We start from the raw sequence: 25262 nt of genomic DNA on the forward strand, positions 1-25262 counted from the left end.
CACTGCCCCCTTTTACCACTTATTTGAGAACTCTCAAAGGACCCTGTGTTCATGCCTGCACTGGAGCAGCACTGCTGCCCACACCAGCCTCAACCTCAGATATGCCTGGTGCAGCAGAAAATGAGAAACTAAGCAGAAACATTACCACTTTGCTTTTCTTCTGGGCAAACACAGCTCCTCGTTAGCATCCTGGAAAAGTAGTTCATGTTTGGGACACATGGAAATGCTGAGCAGCTCTTTCACACACAATAAAATATTATAATGATTTATTACATGAAAAACCTTTTGATTGTATTTCGTGAGCTTCTATTACATTGGTTTATTAGAAGAAAGCCAGTCCTCATTAAAATAATTTCTAAAATTAAACTAGAAACATTATTAGACATATTTGGGGCCATAAAATATGGGTAAGATATGTACTGTTCCAAATGTGAAAGTACAAAAATCCTTTTAAATGTGAGGAAGGTGACAGACCACAATAGTACAATTTTCCAAACTGTAATTTAGCTCTTATCAAACCTTATTTTCAGGCTGTGCATTATTTCTGTGAGCAGTCTTACATATAAGAAATACCTTAGATAAGGTTTGGAAGCAACTAGGTAAAAGACAACTGAGTTTGTAGTAGCTGCTTACTCAATTCTGCAGTCTCAAAATAAGGAAAGGAAGGATTTTATCCCAAAGAAGCTGAGTGACAGCTTTGTTGTGCTTGGCTTTCAGATCACCTCAGGCTTCTCTCAGAACGATTTATTTTCCACTTTACTGTGTATTTATTAAATGGTTTGTGTGATGCATTATAAAACCTGGAAACACAGCAGCAAAATCCATTTTCCTCATATTTTACCCATCACCAGCAACACAAAAGCTTTGGCACAGCTCATCAGCAGAGCACAGGTGAGCGTCAGACAAATTTTCTTCCCAAGTCACACAAGAAAACTTTCTGAAATGTTGTGTGCTTGTGTTAGACTGGACAGCCTGACAACTCTGCTTAATGACACTAGAAGAGTTTAACATAATTTAAAGCTACTTTGATCACTAATCTCACCATAAAGAAAGTTGTGAGCTTTTTCTACTTCGTCAACTCCCACCGATTTCATTGTTCATTGATGTCAATAGGAATGAGCATCCTGGGTGTGCAGTGGTAAATTGACATTTTAATGAGCCAAAATACAGGGTCTGAACAGCACTGAGTACCCTGGCCTCTCTAGATTACACAGATTTAGAGGGATGGGAGAGGAAGAGAGAGACAGAGTGGGGGGAAAAAAGGCCCTTTTCTGCCTATAGCTTTCTACTGCCTGGAATGGAGAGAGCATTGGCAGGTGATAGGATTGCATCCAAATCCTGATTTTTTTTTCTTTAAAATGCTTATACAAGAGAGAGACTTCAAAGGTTCTGAATAAACATGAGGTGAAAAATTATGCCTCACTTCTATTGTAAAGAAAAATTAACTGTAGAACAGGAGCAACCCTTCCCTGGTTTGATTTTCACTGCAATCCCAGGAAGTAATTACAGCTTGGTCACCTGCTACCTGGCCAACAAACACTCTCAGGATGTTGTATGTTAATTTCCACAAAGAATGCAGTGTGGGATGAAGTCACCTCAGCACTGCCAGCATGCTGCCAGTGACATAGGTGATAGCTGACTGCAGTTAACTACCCCTTTGTATGTCCTTAGGGCCATCATCCACAAAACCCACACAAAACAGGATGTCACACCTTCTTTGTTGTGCAAGCAAGGAAAGTTCCAGACTATGATGAGCAATGGTCTTCACCACTGCAGAGTCTTGACACCTATTTTTGTACTCAGCTTGGTTCTGGTAGGGATTTTAAGCAATGTGATGAATGTAAGTTTTCCTTTTCTACAGAACAACAAGCCTTCACTGCAAAAGACCTGATGGTAGAGGCTACCTTATCCACTTCATCTTTGCTGAACTGTCTTAACAGCACATGACCTTGTTTCCTTTTTCTGCCTGGAGCAGTTTTGTTTACACCAATCAGACTTCTATTCCTCCTTTGGGAAACCACCTTCCATTAATTTGTACCTCTGTCCTTGCATAAAACACATTTTACCCTGCTCATACATTTATCCCATTACATCTAATCTTATCCCACATGAGCCTCACTTGGTGTTTATAACCTTCAAACACTTGCAGAGGGTTATTAGATCCTCCTCCTTTAGTCACAATTTGGAAAAGTTGTTTATGCTGAATTCTTTCAGGCTTTCCTCATCCAGCTGTTCCCTCCCACCTTTCATCTGATGTGGTGCTCTCTGGAAGCCTTCAGCCTGTCTGCATCACCCCTGGTGTGGGGTGTACAGAAATGATGGCAGCAGCCCTGCTGCAGCCCCAGCACACCCCACTCTGCACTAAGAAACCTCAATGGGCAGCCCCAAATCACATGGACTTGTCCTGGGCCATAGTGCAGCAGTGTCTGCTTATTGATGTTCCCACTTTCCAGATTTCTCTGTCCTATTGAGCAGCAGTGTTTCAGACTATTTGCCCAAATATATCAACTTTGGTTTTCCCAGGCACAATCTAATTTGATTATTTCCTACACATATTTCCAACATCTCCAGCTTCCCCCATATTATTGTTACATCCTCCCTCATTTGCTTTTGACTGCTTGGGCCAAATTACAGTGAAAGCAGATATGAGCCAGGATGTGTATCCAGGCTCTCTGCCAGCTATTTTGCAAAGAAATCACCCAGGCCACAAGATCTCACCTCTCACAAGTCATAGTGACACACCATGAGTTAGCAAGTAGCAGCTTACCTGGTTACGTGGGCAGATCAGCAGCAGTCGGCAGCTGACCCATGTACTCACAGGTGCTCGAAGGTTTCCATCTCCTACAGGGACTTGCACAGTGCCCTTAGGTCCTCAGGGGAGATCATCAGGTATTATTTCCAAGGAATTATTTGAGGTTAGACACAAAAATGGATGTGTCCTGATTTTCAGATGCCAAGTGTCTATAGTTTCAATTAGGAGTTTTGGCCACTGTGCTAAGGAATGAAGTTCTGGGCATGATGTGACTAAGAATGGAAAGGTTTGCCACCTTTGAATTTCACCTTTGAAATTGCTTTTGTGTTGGTGAATGAATCTTAGCAATTTGGGAATTGTTTGCATGTGTGAGTGCACGTGTGTGTGTGTGTGTATTTTGGAAACAGAGATCCGGCAGAGGAGCATTAGTATTCCCAGAGAGCACAGGGCCTGGAGGAGCGATGACAAGTCACTCAAATCTGTGGCCTTACTTGGGAGTGGGGTGGCCTGTGCTTTAGCCAGGAAGTTGTTGCATATTTTCCCTCTTCAGAAATAGCCTGAATCATCTCACACCTACATAAGCTGCTTTCCAGGAGGTGACCTGCTTTCCTGAATCCAACCATTTAATCAAACTGGGCTTTATTTCTGTTTTAGTTCTTTATGTAAAGTTACTCCTGGTTCATGAACGCTTTCAGCAGCTGTTCATGGCCTTTTATCACTGCACTGCTCAAATTCCTTGGGACTTTTCCCCACTTAATGACTGAGGCGTTGTGTCTGCTAGGGCAAAGTGAGTGTTCTGAACTTCACCACCCCAGCTTTTAAAAAAGGGCTCTTTAGCAGGAAACTGCTTACATTTCACTAGATCACACATTACTCTGAAAACTAATATTTACTAAGTCAGACTCCATCCATGCAGCATTCCTGGTATCCAGCTGCCTGACACTGGGCAGGCAGGGTCAGCTCCATGGAGTGACTGATGGGATGTGGCCCACAGACCCTTAATACCCAGCACTGAAGTTCTTGGTAAGTGACAGAGGAGTCACCTGCCTAACTTCCCCTGCATGAGCCTGGTTCCCTCTACTCTCCCCCTACATCAGCAGACTGACATCAGATGGTCAGGAACATGACCTGGAAGGTAACAACTCTGTAGCCTGTCAGTTCAGACATCACCCCCAAATCTCTCCTTAGCTGCAATAAGTGTTAAGGGGCAAAGGCAAGACAGTGCTGCCTCTACCAGCCTAATCACAGCCAGGTCTGATGTTACTTGTGCAGAGGACATTAGTGGAGACCCCTATGCCTTGGGGTCCCTCAGGGAGGGCAGGAGGTCATCCTGCACAGCTCTAGGCAGGAATCTGAGGACTCATGCTGCAATGGCAAGGGCTTAGGGTAGACATCCAGTGCAGTGCCCTGAGTTATCTGAGAAAACCTAAAACACCTGTGGATTCCAGTGGTGGGGTTCCTCTCTCCTCACTCTCTAGTGGAGCCATGGGCTCCTTTATTTAGTGGTGTAAGGGAAAAACCTTTTGGATACAATTCACCTGATGATATGCCTGCTGCCTTTTGGATGAGGTGACTCCAGTCCTGGAATCCAGCAGCTGAAACAAACAGAGTTAGTTCTGCTGACTAGAGATCTGAGCAGAGGTGTTTGATTTCCCAGATCTTCCCTTAGCCACTGTGTGGAGCCATGAGATGGATTCAGGTGCAAGATGCTCTGCACATCTGATGACTGAAAATGGATAAAAGGAAGAGTGGGCATCAGGGCACTCCAGTGGGCACAGTGACAAAGCCATTTATAGCTGCTCCCATTCCCTCCCTTAGCTTGCTCATTCCTGTCCATCTCCTCTTGACATGGAGCAAAAGCTGAGGAACTACGGGGGCTTCAGCCATAGTAAGTATACAAAAAGTAAGGAAGGGGGACTTTGAATGATGTAAGTTTCTTGGCCCTTAAATTGTCTGTGCTTACCCAGCACCAGAATCAGGAAAAACAGTCCAGAGGCATCCCAGCTGGTGGGCTGGGAACCAGTGCAGGTCCCCTGATGTCAGTGCAGTGCTGTGCCCAAGCTAACAAACCCAAGGCTTATTAGCTCAGGTGCAATACCAGGCAAATCAGTCAGTACTGTCATCAGACCCACTGCTAAGCCTGTGTGACACCAGGCTGCACCTTGTGTTGTTACCAGCTCTCTGCACGTGGGCAGCCCTTGGCTGCTGCCTGGCTTGGGGTGTGCAGAGCTCATAACCACTACCTTGCTTCAGGCTAAATGTGCTGGACCCACCTCCCTCCCCATGAAAAAGTCATAAAAGTGAGAGGGAGAAAAGTCCAAGCTTGTTTTAATCACTCATTTGGATCTATGCTTTGGAGGTGAGCAAGGAAATTGCCGACAAACATCTGTCACAAATAGTTCACCCTTACTCCATTAGTTCCCATGCCATGGAAAAATGTCTTTTCCTTCCCACTTCATGTTAAAGACTGCCTGTTAAAGAGTCCTCCTAGGTATCCAAATGTGTCTTACAGGTTGAAATTCTGTGGTCCCAAAATGCTTTCAAGAGACATGATGTATGCAGGTAACTAACACATACTGTTACTGCACAGTGGGGCAAGAAGTCTCCTGTTGGTTAGCCTGTTTAGCCCATCCTAACAGTGTTCCCATTGTAAGGTAAAAAACACTTGAGCATTCAGCATGTAAACTGCTTAAAAATAACAGGGTTTTTCTGGGACAGTGGCGGTGTGGAAATGGGAGAGGTGTTCTCTGCAAACTGCTGCACTGTGATCTGGCTGAATATTTCAGCAGCTGAAGAAAAGCCCCCCTCCAACTCTCTGCATCTGGACACCCAAATAAGGGTATATGTATTCAGCACAGGCACAGCTCTAAACCCAAGACCCAAACATGAGCAGGTGCTTTTCCCTCTCTTTTCATCATCTGAGCATAGCTGATTTCTCCTGCCAGTTTCAAAGGCGAGTGAATACAATGGTGATGGGGGCGAAGCAGCTGGGGGGTGGCAGGAAGGGGGCATGGAGGGGGCCCTGCTTGGCAAGGTGAGTGGTGCCCGCTGGGGTGGTGGGCAGTCCTGCCAGCTCTCTTTGTGAGGCTCTGTGAGAAATGGGGGGAAGGAAGAGGCAACAACAAGTGAGCAAGTTCAAAGTGAAGCCACTGAGGCCAGCAAGTCATGGCTGATCTGTGCCAGCTGTAAGCAGCTGCTTCTCTAGTCAGTGTGCCAACTATTTTGCTGGAGTAGGGAAGAACCACAAGAAGTGTGTGGGTTTGTGGCTGGTGGAGCTGGAGGAGGAGCGATGTTGATCTTCCTTACTGACACATAGCAATCACAAATTCCCTAGCACCTGGCATTTGGGATGTGCCTCTGTGCACGGCCACAGCCTGGCTGGCCCAAACAACTGGGTCCTCAGGGAGAAGGAAAGAGCAGCTATGCTCTTCCCAATTACTCCAGAGCAAGGAATGCCACAAAACCCTGGGTGTGCCAGGAAGTCGTTCCTGGAGCTGCCACATGAAACAGGACCTCAGCACTGGCTTGCTTAATCAGCTGCCAGGAAAAATGCTCATCCCTAAAACTGTCCCCGCTGAAGTGCTGGTGACAGCCTGGATTCAGTCCTCTTCCCTCTCCTTTGTGCCCTGTGCCATGGTCCCCAAAGGGCCACTACAGTTCTCACGGCCAAAATACAGTTTTGCCTTTTTCATGTGCTTCTGGATGGAGGAATGTGGTTCATGCCAACCACAGCTCTCCTCCCCAGGCTGGGATATGCCTCCATGGGGAGAAGGTTTGGTCAGGGTATGTCAGACACCGGGTAGAATGTCAGCGGCAAATGCAGCTGCTAAAGGCTTTTGGTGAGGGGCTCGTGCAGCCATTTCGTCGTGCAGATGGCCGGGGACGGTCACACCGAGCTCTCCCGGGCCGGGTGGCGATGGCCGGGCACACCGAGCTCTCCCGGGCCGGGTGGCGATGGCCGGGCACACCGAGCTCTCCCGGGCCGGGGGGCGATGGCCGGGCACACCGAGCTCTCCCGGGCCGTGTGGCGATGGCCGGGCACACCGAGCTCTCCCGGGCCAGGTGGCGATGCCGGGCACACCGAGCTCTCCCGGGGCCGGGTGGCGATGGCCGGGGCCGTGTGGCGATGGCCGGGGCCGTGTGGCGATGGCCGGGCACACCGAGCTCTCCCGGGCCGTGTGGCGATGCCGGGCACACCGAGCTCTCCCGGGGCCGGGTGGCGATGGCCGGGCACACCGAGCTCTCCCGGGCCGTGTGGCGATGGCCGGGCACACCGAGCTCTCCCGGGGCCGGGTGGCGATGGCCGGGCACACCGAGCTCTCCCGGGCCGTGTGGCGATGGCCGGGCACACCGAGCTCTCCCGGGCCGGGGCTGCCGGGCCCCGGCGCGCACAGCGAGCGCAGCCCGGGCCCGCGGACGGCGGCGCGGCGCCCCCTGCCGCCCGCGGGGCCACACGGCGGCGGCGCCCGGAGGGAAGGAGGAGCGCGGAGAAGGGGAGGGAGAGCCGCGGCCGGGCCGAGGCGGCCCGCGGGGCTGAACGCCGGCGCAGAAGTTGCTTCCAGGGCCCGCGGGGAAAGGGCAGCGCACAGCGGCAGCGATCGGCTGCTCAGCCGTGCAACACGGACCCCTCGCTGCGGTCCGCCCGACGTGTTCCCGTCCCAGCCCTGCACAGCAGACGCGGGCACCCGGTGAAGTGCCCCGCGGCAGCACAAGAGCCCGCGTCCCGCGCAGGTGCGGCCCGAGGAGGGGCGAGCCTCGCCGGGGAGGATGCTCTCACGGCAGCCAGGCAGCCCGCAGTGAGCAGAGTAGGAGCGGGGCAGCAGCACAGCGCGCTGCCTGCCCACCTGCGTTACCTGTGCGCGCTGCAGCAGCCGCTCGTGCCCTGCCACGCACCCGCTCTCGCAGGATCCGAGGGCAGAGACTCGTGTGATGCAGCATGAACACGGGTCAATGACAAGCTCCCATTAAATTCAAACAAGGCTGGCAGCCTTCAGCCACTTGGTAATATAAAATGAAAGGACTTCTAATCACTCTGTTCTGGCACTTTTCCAATAGTTCTTCCTCATCTCTTACCTCCTAAGAAGGCTCAATCATTATCCCATCTACCAGGACAGTTTCCTCATTAGCATACATCCTCTACCAGCCTTTCCTGGGCTCTGGCTGCTTTCCCACACACGGCTCAGTCCCTTCTTTGGAAAATGGTGCTTTAAAGGTTTTCTAACTCTTCTGGAAGAGTTTGGCTAGAAAAGGGGAGGGCTTCAGAAAGAACCAACCAACCATCCCTCCATGACAGAGTTGGGAGGCCACATGCGAATGTGCTTCTACAAGCTCCACTTCCACACTTGGTGGTGTTTGATAAGGATCATCTCATTCTAGAGATGTAACATGGAAACAAATCTGCTGCTATGAGGCTTTCACAGACCTCTGCCTCTTCTGTGTCATCAGAAATGAGGCAGATGTGGTAACATTCTCAAAATACAAAACCACATATTCTTCTAGCACCTGAACATCAACAAGTGAGGTGTGTTGGGACAGGTGGTATCTTGTTTATCCAACCAATATGGACTCTTCATAAACCTCACCTTATGAAGTCTTTGCATATATTTTAAATACAAACTAGATATTCTACAGTGGCATCTGTCCAAACTGGTACCAAGACCAGCAGTGGTTCCAGAGTATCTCATCTTCACAGGTCATTCCTGAAGGGCTCCAGGTTATCCCTCTATTGCTCAGACGCAGGATTTTCAAAGTTCATTCCTGTTGCTGCCCTGTGTAATTTTGGTTGGACCTTCTACGCTTCATGTCACTTCCAGCCTTCAGTTCTGCATTTGTTACTGCAGAGACTGTCCTGGAAGTCTTTGCTCATCCAGCAGGCATGTCCTGGCAGAATGCATAGCTCTATCAAAAACAGAAAGCATTGCAAAAATTAAGTCTATTTTGCTGGAAGTTTTAGTAGTAAAGTAAATCAGAGGCTTCTGGATGAAGTCAAAACCTCAAATGCTTTGTGGTAGTTTTCCTTTGGTGAAATGTTCAGCCTTCCTTAGTATTTATTGCACTGGTGCAGTGCAGTATGGTTCTGCTTCTGGTTTGCAGCCAAATTTTGAAGATCTTTCTGAAATAGAGAATCATATTTCTGAGATCATTAATAAACCACTTGGAAAGAACTGAGGTGGTGGTGGTGGGGTGGGGTGTAGGGAGAAACACACCCCCTACAACTGTACAGCAAGGTACTAGCAATCATATTCCTCAAATATTAAAGTTAGAATTCTTTAAAAAAACACCCACATATTTAAATTGTGAAATGAGGGTAGCAGTCAGAGTTGGAAAAATAAAAGCAGGAGAACTAGCAGAGATTTTACTTGGAAATTACTTAAATAAATGACTTGAGTTCAAAAACAGCTTTCAAAGTGAAACGATGAAATATTGCCTGGGGCCCTGCAGATAAACCAAGCCAAATCAATTACTTTTCTGTCTATAAGTCATGATCACTTTATATAAAATATAGAGTGAGCAAACAGAGGCACTAATAATAAAGTGTTACCACTTCAACAACATTATTATATACAGCATCCAATTTTGGGAGTAGGAAGCAGGTGCCTCTCCTCACAGGCAGTTGCCATGACCAAGGGTACTACTACACTACTACAAGGGTAGTGATTGTATTGAGGTTATATGTTTACTGGCTGCTTAAAGACAATTAATAGCCACATGTGCAAACAGTTAACAGCATATTTCTAAATTAAAGGAGTTAAACAGCAGTGTTCTGCTACAAAGCACAAGTGGCTCAGCAATTGCCACTGTAAAATGAATGTGCTGGTTAGCACAGCCTAGAACACACAGGCTGCAGAGGGAGATAGGGGAGTGTAAAATTGAAGCTGAGCAGGTATCAGTTAGTAAAATAGCAAATGGGGTCACTACAGATTGTTTCCTCCTGACTTCCCTTGCTCTTTCAGTAGAGCATGCACTCTAAGACTTCTTTTGTTCAGTAACTTGGCAATTCCATGGGCAGGTACCTGCAGAGGAGAGACCAGAACTTTGGGATGGTTTAGGTAACATTTACAGCTGTGGTGCAGGCAGCCCCTCTTGGCCCCTTCCAGCTTGGCTGGCTTGGTAGAGCCAGAAGTGTAGAAATACATGACTGCAAGGGTTTGCCAGCATGGGGCCTGGCCTGTGTGTGCAGCATATGTAGCAGAGCCAAGACCTCAGGTACACAATCAGTAACTTTTGCCATGAATCTCTACCACTGACTGTCTTCTGTTTGAATAAAGGACAGTTTTATTCACATGCCCCAGTTCCTTGCTGCAATGAGAGAGCAGAAAATGAATGTTTCTTTTACATAAATATAATATCTTTTAGCAACAGAATGTAAGAAATTTGCCCAGAGTCTGGTCCTTGCCGTGAAAATATATTCTGTGCTAGTCCAAGAGGCTACACTGAGCAGGAGTGATTTACAAAGTTTTATAAAAGTGGCACTGTCAGTGGAACAGGACTGCATGTGAACATGTCATAGCTGCCCTTACGACAGAGTAGAAACTGGATTGGGATATTTTTGCCCCTTGGGTTGCATATCCTTGTGAAGAGCACAAGATTTGCCATGAAATGTGAAGATGCAATCCCTGCTGCTGATCTCATGGGCCTGCTGCCTGTCACTTGGGCACACTGCACCAATTCTCCAAAGAATAAAGGACAGGGAGCATCCAAAGGCAAAGTACCAGCTGCAGAAAACATGGTGGTGTGAGGGGTGTATGGTACTCCCTCTTTTTCACCATTCCTCTGAAATATGCTGCACTTTAGGAGGAACACAAACAGAAATGATGATTTACTTAGCTTCAGCTCTAGAGCATGCAGCATTATGGGCTGGTTGGGTTTGCTTCTTCAGTGGCTTCCCAGTTCTTGGAATAGTCCCCACATGACTGGCTCCCAGCCCACACTGCTCTCAGTGACCCCAGAGCACAGAGGAGGAAGAGGAGTATCCTACCCATGGGAAAGGGCTGCCAGCTGAATGGCTGATGAAATCCTGCCATATAGCTGTGCATTTCCCACATCTACTCCCGAGTCTCACAAACTGGAAAATCTCACATGAAACATAATGCAGAGCAGGGCTTGGGGTTACTAAACAGAGTAAGACAACCTGTGAATCACAAAACAAGTTGCTGCATCACTTTTCTGCTGGGATTGGTTGTACTTACCACTCAGTTATTTGGGCTGTGCCTTTGCCAATGGACAGGTTTTGCATTTGTTCACCTCCAAGATCAGAAATCAGTGCCCAGAAAAATATTGTTAGCAAGAAACCAGTACAACACACACAGACCTTAATGTGGAAGAAGAAATATGATTAAAAATATTTTATTATTATTATAAGACCAGGATTGTTGAATTAAGATAGAGGAAAACTAACACTGTGACAGCACTACCCCACAGCCACAGGTTTCAACAAAACTTATCCACAGAGCCAGTATGAATGAGGAAATTGCACTGACTCTCTAGCTGTTCTTTGGGAAGTTTCAGCTACTACCCCACCTCAATAGCAGCAGGAGTTACAATTAGCTGTTACTCTCAGATTAGCTGATCTTCCAGGTTCTCCTCTTACTCCACCAATGAAATGGCATAAAATCAGCATTAATCTTACACATGAGAGCAGAGGAGAGAAAACAAACTTGGCATTTCAAGCACTGCACCCCAAATCCCTTCATCCCCATCAATTCACCAATCCAATCTCAGGAGGAAAGCTAAAAGTGTTCATCTACCAGGGGCAGCATCTCAGGCTTGTGTGGTCACCCCCATGCTGCTGCCCCGTGAGAAGGAAGTGTCCTCAGAGCCAGTACTGACTGGCTGAGCACAGGCCTTACCTGTGCCCAAAAGAGAATTCCCTGCAGCACCAGCTGCTGGCGACCCTCATCACACTGGGAGCGAACTGGAGCCTCGGTGGAAAGCAGGCACTTTGGGGAATATTATTGAGCTATTTCTCCTCATCTACTACTTGATCCAAAAGGGAAACACTGACTGGGAGTTAGAAGCAGAGACTGGTCAAACTGTTCTTCCCCATAGTGCAGCCAAGCAGAGTTGTGGGGAGCTTGTCCCACCAGTTGAAACCTCTATCCCAGCAGGGCTGTGCAACCACTGGGACTCACCACAGCAGCCTGCCACTGCCCCTTTTCACAAAAGCACCACAGGCTTTCAGAGAAGCTCAGAATCAGCTTTCACCAGTTCTGCACATGGGTCCACAGCTGGGAGACTGGTGGGAGTGGTGGACAGAAGAACCTTCTCCCAAACAATTAAGTATTAGTTCTGTTTTTTTCTCATTTTACCCATCTTTGGTTTTCTTTCCTCTTCTGGCTGCTGCATACAGGTAGCAGATTTTTCAGACATAATATTTTATTTGCCGTTTTGGCATACTGATGTATTCACATTTCCAGCCCATTTCACTGCTAACAAATCCTTATGTGGGTAGGAATAATTGTGTAATCAAGTAACAATAGTTTTAAGAGTTGGGATGGAGCAGTTTAAAACCATAGGAAATAGCCTGAAAGCTATGGGACTGACAGAAAACACAGAATGCCATGTTCAATGTACTATCTTTTTCATGTGCAGACTCCCTATACCAGAAACTTTGCCTAAACATGGAGTTCTTGGGTGTCTATTTCAAACAAGCAGAGAACACTAGACAACCCAGGCAAGCAAGCAAATGAACCCTGTCTCCTTATTCACACAAGACATGTTTTAGCTCTATTTCCTGTGCAGGGCTCTAAAACCAGTAAATGGTGTTGCTGTAGTGGATAGGGAAGGTAGCAGAAAGTTAAAGCATAATCTACAGGTCTGTCTAAGGCCTTACACTGATTTGCTTTTTGCTGTCAGCTTCACATTTCAGGAAAGCATTTTGGTAAGTAACAAGTATATAATGGATAATAAAGTATTTTCTGCATAACCTTAAAGCTTTCCTAGGCAATGTTATAAGCAAAGCACCCAGACTGAAAGTTGGGTTCTGTGTCCTGGCTCGTGGAACTGGACCATTAGATACAAAATAGTGTAAAATGTACAGGAACTCTGAGATCTGACAACAGTGAATTGTTTCAGTGCCTGCAGCCCTCTTGCTGGCTCTTCTTGTCTTTCAGCTGAGATTCTAAAGGCTTAAGAGGTGGGTGAATGTTGCCCTTCAGCAGCACTTGAAGGACTGACAATGTTTTCAAGAAACAAAAGCAAATGATACTACCCTGCCAGAGGAAAAACAAGGTCAATCATGCTATGCAAATCAGCTCTCTCTTGGAGAGAAAAATCAAAACAGAGGAACCTGCTACCCTCATGGTACAGACTGTACATGAATAATCAAAACCTAATACCTGCTTGATTTTATCACCAGGGAGGGTGAAAGAGGAAAATATATGGGTGCAAAAATGCTTAGATGAATACTGCAGTGACTTTAGAAACCTCTCAATACTTGAAAAATAAACTTGTCGCTATAAAGCCCTGCATTTTCAAACTAACAGTGTATCACATGCAGAAGGCAGCTGAGGATCTCTGAGGAACTGGCATCTAAACAGCTTTTTGCTGGCACATGTATAAGAAGCATTTTGGCTCTGAATACTGTACCTAACATTTTTTTGGTTTATTTCATTTCAGTTCTTGACAGAAACCCATACATGAAAGGAAATACTCCAGTGCTGAAAATTCACCTGTAATATCTCATGTCAGGTGAATAGTAGTTGTGTATTTCTACGTTTTTAATTCATTTACTTAAAGGCTTGGTTACGACTTACCGACTCATCTGTCAAAACAAGATTCACTTTAACTATGGAGCAATACTTATAGCAGATCTTGCAGAAATCCACACCTCACACATTCAAAAATCCCACTTCAAGTCCCTTGGCCTAGGAGAATGACAAGAGGCAGCAACAGGCACCACCCCAAGAAAAGCTAAAACCCGAGGTACCATGAGCAGCTCTAAATGGTTGCAGGACAGAAGGAAAGCTAACAGGAATGAAAATGTGAAACCCACTAGGATACCAGAGGAGAACCACACAACTTATTATAGAAATGCCACATGCCTGAAAAAAATTTCAAACCATAAGCAAATATTTACTCAAAGATTCTATTCAATGTCCTAATTAACTGAGTAAAAACAATTTTATCTTCAGTGCTTATTGAAAGAATAGACACAATTCTCATTTTAAATTCAAATTTTACTCCCAATTGCACAAAGGTTGAAAAGATTTTTTCAAATTTTGAAAACCAGCATAATAATTTTGGTTTTGTATACAAAACAGGGAAATTCAAAGAATACAGAATTGTGTGACTGACATGTTCCAACAATCAGCATTAAAGTTTTATCCAACTTTATCTCATACATTGATTGTTTTCTACATTATTTGCTTCTCAAATTATAACTCTGTACAATACCCACAGACATCAAAGGTTAAAATATTTTGAGAAAATACTATGTTATGGAAGGTTCTAATGCTAGTACAGGTTACAGTACAAATTAATGACAAGTCAGAGTATCGCTAAGAGTTTATTCAGAAGCTTTTACTTTTGGTTCTTATATCACAAAAGACATGTTCAATGTTTACAACAAGGATTAGAAACTGAGATGTTTTTATTTCTACTGTTATAAAAGTAACATAGAAGACCGTTCTAAGCCATCTTCAAAATGCAGACCAATCTTTTTTTTGTATATAAACTGTACACAAAAAACAAGGCACTATACATTTTTGGATAATAAAGTATAAAGGTTGATTCGCATAGTTTCTCAAGAAATCCATGCTATAAATACAAACGCTTTGTTCGGTTTAGCACCTGAAGCAGCACTGAGAACAATCATTAACTATTGCAAAGAGAAACTTTTCAGAATGCAAAGGAGATACATATTGGTGGTATAGCTAATTCAGTACAAGCAACTGCCATCCAGCTACTTTTCTGTAGTTTTGACATGGAAGTCTTGAAAGTGAATACATATTGCATTGTTAAATACATGTTCTATGTGTTTATATAAATATAAATTCTTTGTAATCCACAAACTAACAAAATAACACTTTACAAAGAGAACTTCTTTAAAAACAAAAATGGCAAGTATTGGATATAGCCAAAGGACACCTGCAGCAGTAGCTCAATTAACTACTGTTTAAGTGCATAGGAGAACAGAGCTTAAACACATCACTTTTAAGAGTCAAAATTTAATTCTTTTCAAAGAGTTCTCTTGGCCTTTTATTATAATATTACACACCTCCAGATAGGTAGTCACTAATAACTTTGGATTATTTTTATTTGCTCTGTAAATAAATGTAAGGTACAATTCTTCTAAAGGACATAGAAAGTGAGAGTGGACATCCCTTTAGTGCTCACTTCCATAAACACAGCTTAGAAAAGTCCTTTTGCCTTCTTCAGGTTAACTTGCTTCCAAGATGGCAGTGCATTGTACTCCTCTCTTGTCATCTCTAATGCAACCTGCATTTAAAATGAAAGGATGTACTGTTATCAAAAACAACTGATGAGTAGCACAACCAGAAAATTACTGTCTTGCATGGTTAGGCATAGATGCAGAGAGTAACAGTGCACCTATTCTCTCCTTACCTCAAAGTCCTCATCTGAAAGGTAAATTTCAAGCTTCAGTGGGTCAACTCCCTCAGGCAGAGGCCTAGCTAAGAGATCTGCTAATGGATACACTGTTTTACACAGCTTGGCCAGCACGTCCTCCACAAGTATTATCTGATTGGAAACATCAGCATCCTGAAAGGAGAAAACAGAGAACAGGATCACAATGCTGAAAGCATCAGCTGTGCTCATGGCCATCTGCATGGGATAACCTGCCCTGCCTGAGCACAAAGCTGTATGTCCAGGTGTGCACAGAGGCCAATAGATCTGTCCTACAACAATTCCACAGCAGAAGGACATCCTGTACTCCCAAAATCTCAGTTGAAGGCTGACATCTGTGTTTAGTCATGAAGCCAGCATTTTCTACAAAAGATGGCTGCAGAAGACTTACAAAACATAAAATGTCATTTGCTTTGAGATGCCCCTTGATTGAAAGCTTTTAAAGCAGCCACATGTGATTAGGCTGTGACTCTGAATCCCAGGTGAGGAAGTCAGTAATGAAGTCCTTGGAGCCAGCTTTGAAACGTGTTGTGCTCCCCTGCACTTCGAATCTGGGGAACAGACCAGAAATGTACATGGCTTCATGACTGAAACAGCTATTCTGTTAAGCTCAAACTCCAGCACATCTCTTTCTAGGAGATGATTCAGGTAACACTTTCCTTCTGTTTTTCACAAAAAAAAGAGTATGAGAAGTTACAAGAAAAATAAGAAAGCAATGCCTCTGATATACACACTCCCAGTCAGAATTTAGCTGTGGTGTTGGGATTTTTTGCCCCTGTGCAGGCTCCTGAACTGTGTTTCTAAGTTTATCCTCTGGATCTTAGGGCTTGACAGTGGAAACAACCAATGATATTGACAACACAAGACACAATTACTAGCAATAGGAAACAGATTATCCAATGAAAATATTTACCATTTCCGTGATCTCTGCGATGTCTTCCCTGTGCTCCCAACTTGGGAACATATTAGTGAATGTCAGAGGCTCTAGGCCAGCATGAATTAAATAGGATTTTGGGGGCTTCTTTACATTTTTTCCTAAAAACAGTCAAAATACAAAAAAAAGGAGGGAGAAATTACAGAAGGTACAGTATTTTGCAATCTCACCCACTCTTCAATGTTACTTCCTAAGGGTATTTAATTTTTCTGAAATGCTGAAGCAGCTTAAGACAGAAAGAATAAATTTTCCAGAATTTATTTTTAATTAATATGGGAACTTTTAACATGTTTTCCAGTATTGTTACACCTGTCTTTTATTGTATCTGACTGCAAAGATTAAAACATATATGCTGAAAATCCCCAACAGCTACTTCTAACCCAATGCCTTTCTTGTCTTACAAAAGCAGACTTAGAATAGAGTAAGCAGAGTGTGATGGTCAGAAATTAGCCAAATTCAGGTAAACGAAACCTTCTGGTATGCTCAGCAGAAGTGTCCTGCCAACAACCAACTAAGCTTAAGCTTGGAGGCTAAAGTGAGAATATTTAAACTGTTAACTTGTGATTCTGAGGTGCAACACAATAAATAAAGCCTTTCCACTGAGAGCGGAGTCAGTAGAGTATATCTCGGCAATTTGGCAACAACGCTGCTACTAGACAAATGGTTTGCTAAGAAAGAGTGAGGAATGTATCTTCAAATAAGCTGTTTTTATTGATAACATTGGGGGAGCACCTTTGAGCTCAGGATACAAGTGTGGACAGGTGTGACACACTCAGAGCAGCTGGGCACAGCAGTCTGTTACCTTTGCAGTACCGGAGCACTGTCTCCATGGCGCATTTCCTGTCTGTCGCCCACCTGATTCGAGCTGATCCAGTGATTTTGTTCTCCACAGGCCACCAGCCTTGCCACAGGTACACTTCACGGTGATTGTCAACAAGGAAGAGTGCTACACAATCAGAAAATAACGAATCCATAATTAGCTACTTACTAGTTTTTGTAATCCTGTGAACAGCCCCAGTCTTACATGCTTGTCAGTATCACAACAGGATCATTTCACATTTTACCAATCCCTTTGTTAATTATCCAGCTAAACTTCAGCTGGACTTTGATTCTCTGATATAAACAATGTATTTTTACAGCAAGCTTCTGGCATACATACATACACTTGATTATTTCTCAGCATCTTCATCATGGAAAAATTACTATTATTGCTTAGTACTGTATAAGCATCACATGCACGCATTTTCCTGAGATATCAAGTAAAAAGTGTTTACAATTACTGAGACACTGCCCAATTCAAGATACAGTCATCTGTTTTCTTGTTACTTAAATATTTTAAAGCACATACCTGGCTGTGGGGCAGTGTAAAGATCCTCTTGCAAGAATGGCATGGAATTGATGACAGTAGGGTCTCTTGAAGGGTAAACATACTCAGTGGCTGAGAATTCTCCTGATGAACTACTGAGGCTGAACAGGCGGGGTGTGAAATTAAACTTTCCAGGATCTTTAAAGAATAAAAATTAAGAAGAGTCACAACAAAAAATGTTAGACTTAATTGTAAAAACTAACAGTACACTTTAAAATTGACTGTCATTTTTTTGGGTTTTGAGAAATGAGGAAAGACAACCAGATGTCTTGAGGAACTAGCAACAGCTGTAAAGAAGTGGAGCTGAGTGGCTGGCTGCCATCAGTCTGAATCTGATCCTGTTTAGTTACTATCAGCCATTTCATAACCCGCTGTTTTGCAGCTTAAGTGAAGCAAGCTCATCACAGAGTTAGCTGACAAATTTTCCACTTGGTAAATCAATTCCCCTGCTACCTTTGTTGGCAGTTTCAAAGCAAAGGCTGGATGGGAAATGTGAGCAGAACTGCCTCTTAAATCCCTTCAGAAGAGAAGCAAAATATATTATAACAGTGTTAACTATTGCTCTGTGCTGCCTGAATACAGAGGGGCAGCAGAAGCGGGGGAGAACAAAATGAAACACTTGGTTTTCCAGTACGTTTCTTCTAGAACAGTATTACTTAACTGAGTGAGACTTTGGGAAGCAATTCTCTGAAGAACTCAACTACCAAAAAATTCTTTGGAAACTTCACATTAAATCTGACAACACCGTAGGCTAGTAGAGTAAAACACGAGTGCCAAATCCAGGAAGGCAGGTCTACCTTGCAACATGCAGTCATAGGCCTTCCGATCTCTCCTCCCCAGCGCGTCCCAGAATCCCAAGGGCTCTGACCCTTCATCACATTCATGAATCGTCACCTTGCTGCTGCTGTGCAGCCCTGCCTCCAGCGGACACCTACCAGACACAAAGGAAGAGTGAACCCTTATTGCTCCTGCCCCAAACACAGCTAACACAAACCTGCTGGCCACTCGCATTAGTGGACCCCAAAAGTATCCTACAGGCTTGTTGTACACTTCATGCCAACACAGGCACCTTGAAAAATTATCAGAAAACAAGACAGGGAATTTCAACAGCTATTCTTGTAGCATTTGGATCCCATTCCCAGAGTGAAGGAGATTCTCACCTGAGTTCTCAGTAAGGATTGTCACTGCCTGCTTTTGTAATAGCTGCTGCCCTCCTTGCATGCTTTCCCAAGTTAATTTCCTCTTCCTTCCTGAATTCTAGTCCTCCTATAAAATGCACTTTAATTTGCTATTCAGATGTTTAGCATCTCACTCGAAATGGAAAATGACTTTGTTTTAACTGTAATTAGTACAGTAGGAGGAAGATGGGTGCCCCATCCCTGTAAGTGTTCAAGGCCTGGCTGGATGGGGCTTTGAGCAATCTGGTCTAGTGGAAGGTATCTCTGCCCATGGCAGGGGGATTGGAGTTATATGATCTTTAAGGTCCCTTCCAATTTAAACCATTCTACGAGTCTATTAATAAATGCATTTGGCCTCCAGTGAAAGCAGTTACAGACAGGATATGAGTTTTCTCCACTCTACCAAACCAACCCTCACTCCTCCTCCTGACCAAACATGCACATGCTGCATTTGTACTTAGAGGACAGCTTTATTTATTTCAAATTTTCTTTGAGTAAGACTATTTCAAGTAAATTGGTAGTCTATATAATCATCTCCAACATACAGATCAGACACTCACTGTTCTTTTATTTTATTGGCTGCTGTTCTTCCTACATCCTTGGTGTGAGACTGTGCTTTGCAGCCATGCCACAGGTAGATGAGAGCTTTGTTGATATTGAGGACAATCATGGATGTTCTGGAACGCAGGCTGCTGCAGTGACATGCTACTTCAAGTAAGTTTCCTTCATTGGGAACTTCTCCTCGCACGCAATAAAGCCTCCAATCACCTGGAGCAGACAGGAACAGTGCAGCACTATTATAAAATCACATGGGACTGAAAATTCAAAACCTCTGCTCTGGAACAACTGTTCTCATACTGGATGAATTTCACCTACTGCATGCCTACATTGTGACAGAATGAACTAGCTAAGCACCACATTTGGCTAGCATTACTTCAGAAACCCTGTGCAGAAAAGATGCCTCCTAAAACCCTGCTAAAAGAGTACAAGTATCAAGCTTAACAGAGTAGAAGAGTCAAATTCTGCTGTTTCATATGGTGAGGAAGGGAAACAAATACAGTAGTCCTCCTATTCAGCTCCTCTTCCCCCCTGGACCTCAGGAACATAAGGTCACAGTCAAGTGAAAACGGGAGCATCTCCAAGCTACACTTCCACTGAAATTCTCCTACCTCAATAACCGCATTCAATGAATACGTGACAAAATGCAATGATAGGGTATTAAAACCTTAGAGCTTTCTTTGGAGCAGAAGAACTGCTCATAAAAACACTTTTCTTCCCCAGACTAGGTAGAAAATAACATACTTTAAAGCAACTGGGCACTTGGCATAAGTAAAACCAAACTAAAAAAAACCTGTATGTACATCAATACAATCAAGTATTCAACATGCTCTAGGGAGACAAAATCCATTCTCTGCCCAAAGAAGAAAAAGGCTACCTTGAAACAAAGCATTGCAAAGTTGTCTCAAGAGTTTCATGGCATTCATTTTTCTTTCCTACAGAGTAGGGTAGTTGAGACTGAATGCAAAGCCCTCCACAACAGCTAAAAAAGGATTTTGGGGCAGAAACTCTTAACTAACAATAATTTACTTTGTGCATTTTCTTCTTCCTCTTCCCTTCTTCCAGCATGCACAATCATCCCTCCTTGGAAACACTGCAAGAAGCATGGTGGTTCTTTCCCTTGAAGCACTTGTACCTGGAAATTGAAAGCACCACTCTTCATTAAAAAAATAAAGCAAGTATACAGACTCAGGAAAGCTGGTCTCTATGGATTATTAAAAATTATATAGTTATGGCCACCCACAAAGATGGCTTTCCTTCTACTTTACAACTGCTGACTATTATTTAAATTACCATACATCAGCATGCAATGGGTTCCATATGTGGCCTGTATATTAAAAGAAACCTCTAGCTGGAATCAAACAATTGAGTTTCAAAGGATAATGGAATACCAAATGAACTTTAATTTAAACTGGTTTAAACTAACAATTTTTTGAATTTTATGAATATTTACAGAACCTGTCCTCCTTGACTGATGTTCACTAAAATCATTATGGAGACAACATAGGAACTGAAGTAGGTTCAAAAATTGCTATAAAACTGGTTTCTATGATAATATGTATGTTCTTTGCTCACTAAACATTGCATTTGGAGTATGAAACTGATATAGCCAATTCCTAAATCAGCTATGTTGCAGAGACTCACACTCTTGATCAAGGGCCCTTATATTTCTCCTCTATGAACTTCTGTCTTGCTGGTCATTTCTATGCTCCTATTAAAAAACTAATTAAAGCAGGATCAAGGTACAGAAACTAACTTTAAACCACCCATCTTGTATGTTGGTAACATTGAAGCCCATTGAACAGCAAAGCCTAAGTCTGCCTAAAGACAAAGTAAATTAGCCTGTCCTCTCAGCTTCAAACTGCATTTGCTAGAATTTATGCAAACAATGCAATGAATATGTAATTAAAGAGGAAGCAAATTGAAAATTTCCAAAGTATTTTTTTGCCTTGGCCTGCAGAAAGTGCTTCTCCTTAGCACTAGGAAGAAAGTCCTGCTGTCCAAACATGTACTTGAAAGAATGGCATGAATCTGTGTAACTGTACTTCACCTATTCCTGCAGGGAAGGGAGAAAATACCTTCTCCTTCAGCCTTTTTCAGAAATATCCTTAGAAGCAGCATTTGGGAATGACAATCCATAAAGGAGCTTACGTGTCTCTAGCAATTGGAATAATGTCAAAAGTAATTTTAAGGTCTGACAACTTGTAATGGCAAGAACACACTTATAGAAAGGGAGGAGGCAAAAAAGATAATTCCTGTTTGCTGTTCATGACTATCCAGACAGGCAAATCTTACCAGGTCTGCCATCTAGGAAGCTCACCTGTGCTCCTCTCTCTTCATCAAGTTCCACTGTCATGAGTGCTGATGTTCCTTTCTCACTCACTGTGGAGTGCCTTCCTTGCCAAAAGAAATACACACATTTTTCTTTTCCAACAGCCCGTACTTGTTGCTCTCCTTTTTGTCTGCTTCCAACTGTGAAACAGAGAGCACATGCTGAAGAAAGTATTCTGGCTCTAGGTTTAAACAGCACATGGGTTCACCTCATCTGCCAGCTCAGCATTATCCCATCCAGAACAGGAAAGAAAAAATGTGCAATTGGAGGAACATTAGGTCTCCGAGCCAGAGCATCCCCATGCAGAGCTGGCATTGTTTCCTCAGGTGGATGTAAGCCCACAGGCAGAGATGTTGACTGAAGAAAGGGATGTAGAAAGACCTGGTACTATCTGGAGAAAAATAACTGACAGCATTTGAGCCAATTTGCATGTGAAATGGCATGTCTTGTAATATTACCAGAAGAGTGCATTATGGCTGATTTTCCACATTACACACTGTTCTTTGGCAGCAGGAGAGTAGCTGGTTTTTTTTGTTTTTCTTAAGAGTTGTTATTTAGTTGTTATGATAAGGAAATAATATTTACAACAAGTGACATTCACAACACATCCACTTACAGAATATTGCACTTTTTACAGTGAATAGGGAATGAACAGTTAGAATTAAATTAAAGATTTTAAAAACCCCAAGAGTTTTAAAACATATTAAAAAAAAAAAAAAGTTAAAACATCTGCCTTGATTCCAGCAGTGCTGAGCAGCATCCAACTGAAACACTTAGGAGAAAGCATCCTGTTTTTTTCAAGTTGAGAATATTCAAAACACTATTCATTTTAAAATTTATGGGTTTCATTCTTATCTATAGATTCAGCCCATAAAAATACTGCCTCTTACATAAAAATTTATTCTGTTTTGGAGTGATGGAATATGTTTTCATCCGTTTGGATTAGAAGTCTGTTTATAGTTCAGTACTAGTGTAACCCACTTCTCCCAAGACTTACAAGCTTTTGTATTTTTCTTGGATTTGCCAGTATCTGATCTCAACGATCCTAAGACCTACCTACATTTTTTTGGCTAAAAGCCTGAAGCTGTATAACTGTCATGGTGCTTTCAACTGACTTTAATAAACTGCTATTTAGAACAATCAGTTTTAGACTATTTGTTTTTAACTTACCACAAAAACCACCTATTCTTAGTTCAGTGCCAGAAGGGGGAGTTCCAATGGCCTTATGGAGCTGACTGATTCTCAGGCTTTGCCTGCTGCTCTCAGAACACTGCTGAGCCTCAAATCCAGATCAAAGGGTTTCCAGTAATAGCAAAAGGGATATCAAGGGCAATGACCTGGCAAGAGCTTTTCCTGTCATTGTTATTGATCTCCATAACCACCAAAGCCTACCTCTCTTGCAAGACATTCAGACCAGTGCCAGTAGTTCAGATGCCTAATTATGTTAGTGTTAAGCTGTGGGCATAATTCTGGCTTAGTGAACTGTCCTGTGAACATGTACTCCACCAATGGTGGGTAAAAGCAGAGATGGACAGCATTACATCTGGTGTATCAAAAGTAACTACAATTTCTTTATTTTCTACTGCTTTCTTTTAAACAAAATATGAAACTTTACATTTCAATGACTTAGAGGGGCTAAATTAGCATCCCTAACTTTTCAAACTGTCTCATATCTATGGAAATCTAGGTCTGGATCTCACCACTAACAGCAGGAGTTTTAGCTGCACTCCTGCATGTTTCAGCAGGAAGAAATGGAATTGTTCACTAACCTGTAGTGCTCACCATGTACTTCCACTTCACCACATATGTGTCTCCCTCGTGGAACTGCCCTATGCTTTGCTTAGGCAGTCTACTATAATCGAATTCCAGGATGTGCCAGACATCCACAGAGGCAGTGATAATTTCAAACTGCCTCCCATCTTCTCCTTCTACCAGTCCATAACCCCGGCCAATATTCATTCCATCCAAGACCGTGCCCACAGTTGTTTGAGGCACAGCTACCATTCGCATGACATCATACGGTTTAGAGTCTGATCTGGATTCTTCCTGTCAGAAAACACAGAGAAGAGATTTCTCTGAGCACAGCATTTTTTTCTTCTTGCCCCACAATTCCAGTCAAACATTTTGACTCCTGCATATTTCAGTACTTGAGTATCGTGTCATCATTTGAAGCCATGTCAATGCCACCTCAGCAGTATTCATTGAGCTGCCTGGATAATAGTAATAATAGTAATAGTAATAGTAATAGTAATAGTAATAGTAATAGTAATAATAATAATAATAATAATAACAACAACAACAACAACAACAACTACCACCATTATCATATAAACAACATATAACATATCATTATATTATCATCTATAAATAATAATAATATAAAATAACTCTGTGGGTTCACTGTAGGAGGTGATGTTCTGACCCCTAGGTCAAAGCCCACAATATAAAAAATGTGCTCTTGATCCCTGAGCACAAGCTTCCCTGGCTGCCATCCCAACTAAGTCATCTAGTTTGAAATACCTAGCATGCTTATTATATGCACCTTCTGGTGAAGGGATTCACTAGAATTCTTCTCATTGAGTTTCTTCAGTTCCGTCCAATCAAGAAATTTTTCTTTGAACAATATTGTCTCATTATGTTCTGTGAGTCTGCCAAATACAGCCCAGTCTGGGCGCCCTTGTCCCTTTCTGTGCAATGGAACAAAAGATATAGAATCAAATTAAACACTGTGAAAAGAGGGCAAGAAAACGATGTATCTGCAATTAGACTAAATTTGAGTTACAATACCTGGGTATGAGGGGATTGCATTCTCCGGGGTCCAGAGGATTTATATCACAATTGGAGTAGTCAAAGGTGCCATTCCACAAGTGTTTTGCCAGCTGGAATGCCACTTTTCTTTGTGCCAAAGTAACTTCTTTTCCATGCCATACATACACTTCACTGCCAAAATCAAACACCAGCACCTAAAATCAAAACCAAACAACAAAATAATCCATCTACCATTAGGTTAGGTGATACCCTGATCCTCCAGTTTCCTTGTGCTGAACAGAAACTACTCCAAATATGAGTTTCTTCAGTGACACTAACAAGTAGCACTGCAATGCAAGTAAGGAGAGGCCAATGGTCTGCATTGTGATGTCCAGCTTCTGAGGATGACTGGAAGCAAACAGGGGGGATGCTGTAAGGTGTATCATTAGATAGCTGAAGTCACTAGCAGATCAGAGAGCTCTTACTGCTACAAATCTGGTTCTGTGGCATGACTGATAGCTATCCAGTTTCAGCAGCTTTCTCTGACATTTAGACCTATGCCTTGTCCTACTGCCAGGGAAGGCTGACAGAACACAAAGGCAAAAAGGCAGTGACTTCAACACTTTCAAGAAAATGCATCATGTCCTCATTTTAGAAGTCTGTTCTCATTCTGACTTAGATGGGTGCAATGGTTGTTGGAAGAAGAAAAGTCAGCTAGGGATAGAAATAAAAGCAAGCTTTATTTTGTTTTGTTTTTCCCAAGTGTTACTTGTTTTGCACTTCATTACTCTGGGGTAAGCCACTGTTGA

The 25262-nt window shown here is 43.3% G+C and overlaps 1 protein-coding gene across 43 annotated transcripts in view; it reads right to left on the reverse strand.

The window, feature by feature from the left end:
- Positions 1 to 13908: 13908 nt before the first annotated feature.
- SVIL (supervillin) overlaps positions 13909 to 25262 on the reverse strand; it is a 133041-nt gene continuing 121687 nt past the window's right edge. For all 43 annotated transcript variants that reach the window (XM_085564412.1, XM_085564546.1, XM_085564538.1 and 40 more), the window contains 12 exons: positions 24493 to 24668; positions 24248 to 24392; positions 23475 to 23751; positions 21694 to 21845; positions 20403 to 20508; positions 19376 to 19583; positions 18435 to 18568; positions 17620 to 17775; positions 17074 to 17217; positions 16251 to 16372; positions 15317 to 15472; positions 13909 to 15190 (listed from right to left, as the gene is read on the reverse strand). In XM_085564412.1, the coding sequence (XP_085420538.1) occupies positions 15104 to 15190; positions 15317 to 15472; positions 16251 to 16372; positions 17074 to 17217; positions 17620 to 17775; positions 18435 to 18568; positions 19376 to 19583; positions 20403 to 20508; positions 21694 to 21845; positions 23475 to 23751; positions 24248 to 24392; positions 24493 to 24668 (1863 nt within the window). In that variant the 3' untranslated portion in view covers positions 13909 to 15103. The remainder of the gene's footprint in view (positions 15191 to 15316; positions 15473 to 16250; positions 16373 to 17073; positions 17218 to 17619; positions 17776 to 18434; positions 18569 to 19375; positions 19584 to 20402; positions 20509 to 21693; positions 21846 to 23474; positions 23752 to 24247; positions 24393 to 24492; positions 24669 to 25262) is intronic.

This window comes from Lonchura striata, chromosome 2 (assembly GCF_050655825.1).
Source record: "Lonchura striata isolate lonStrDom1 chromosome 2, ASM5065582v1, whole genome shotgun sequence".
NCBI lineage: Eukaryota > Metazoa > Chordata > Aves > Passeriformes > Estrildidae > Lonchura > Lonchura striata.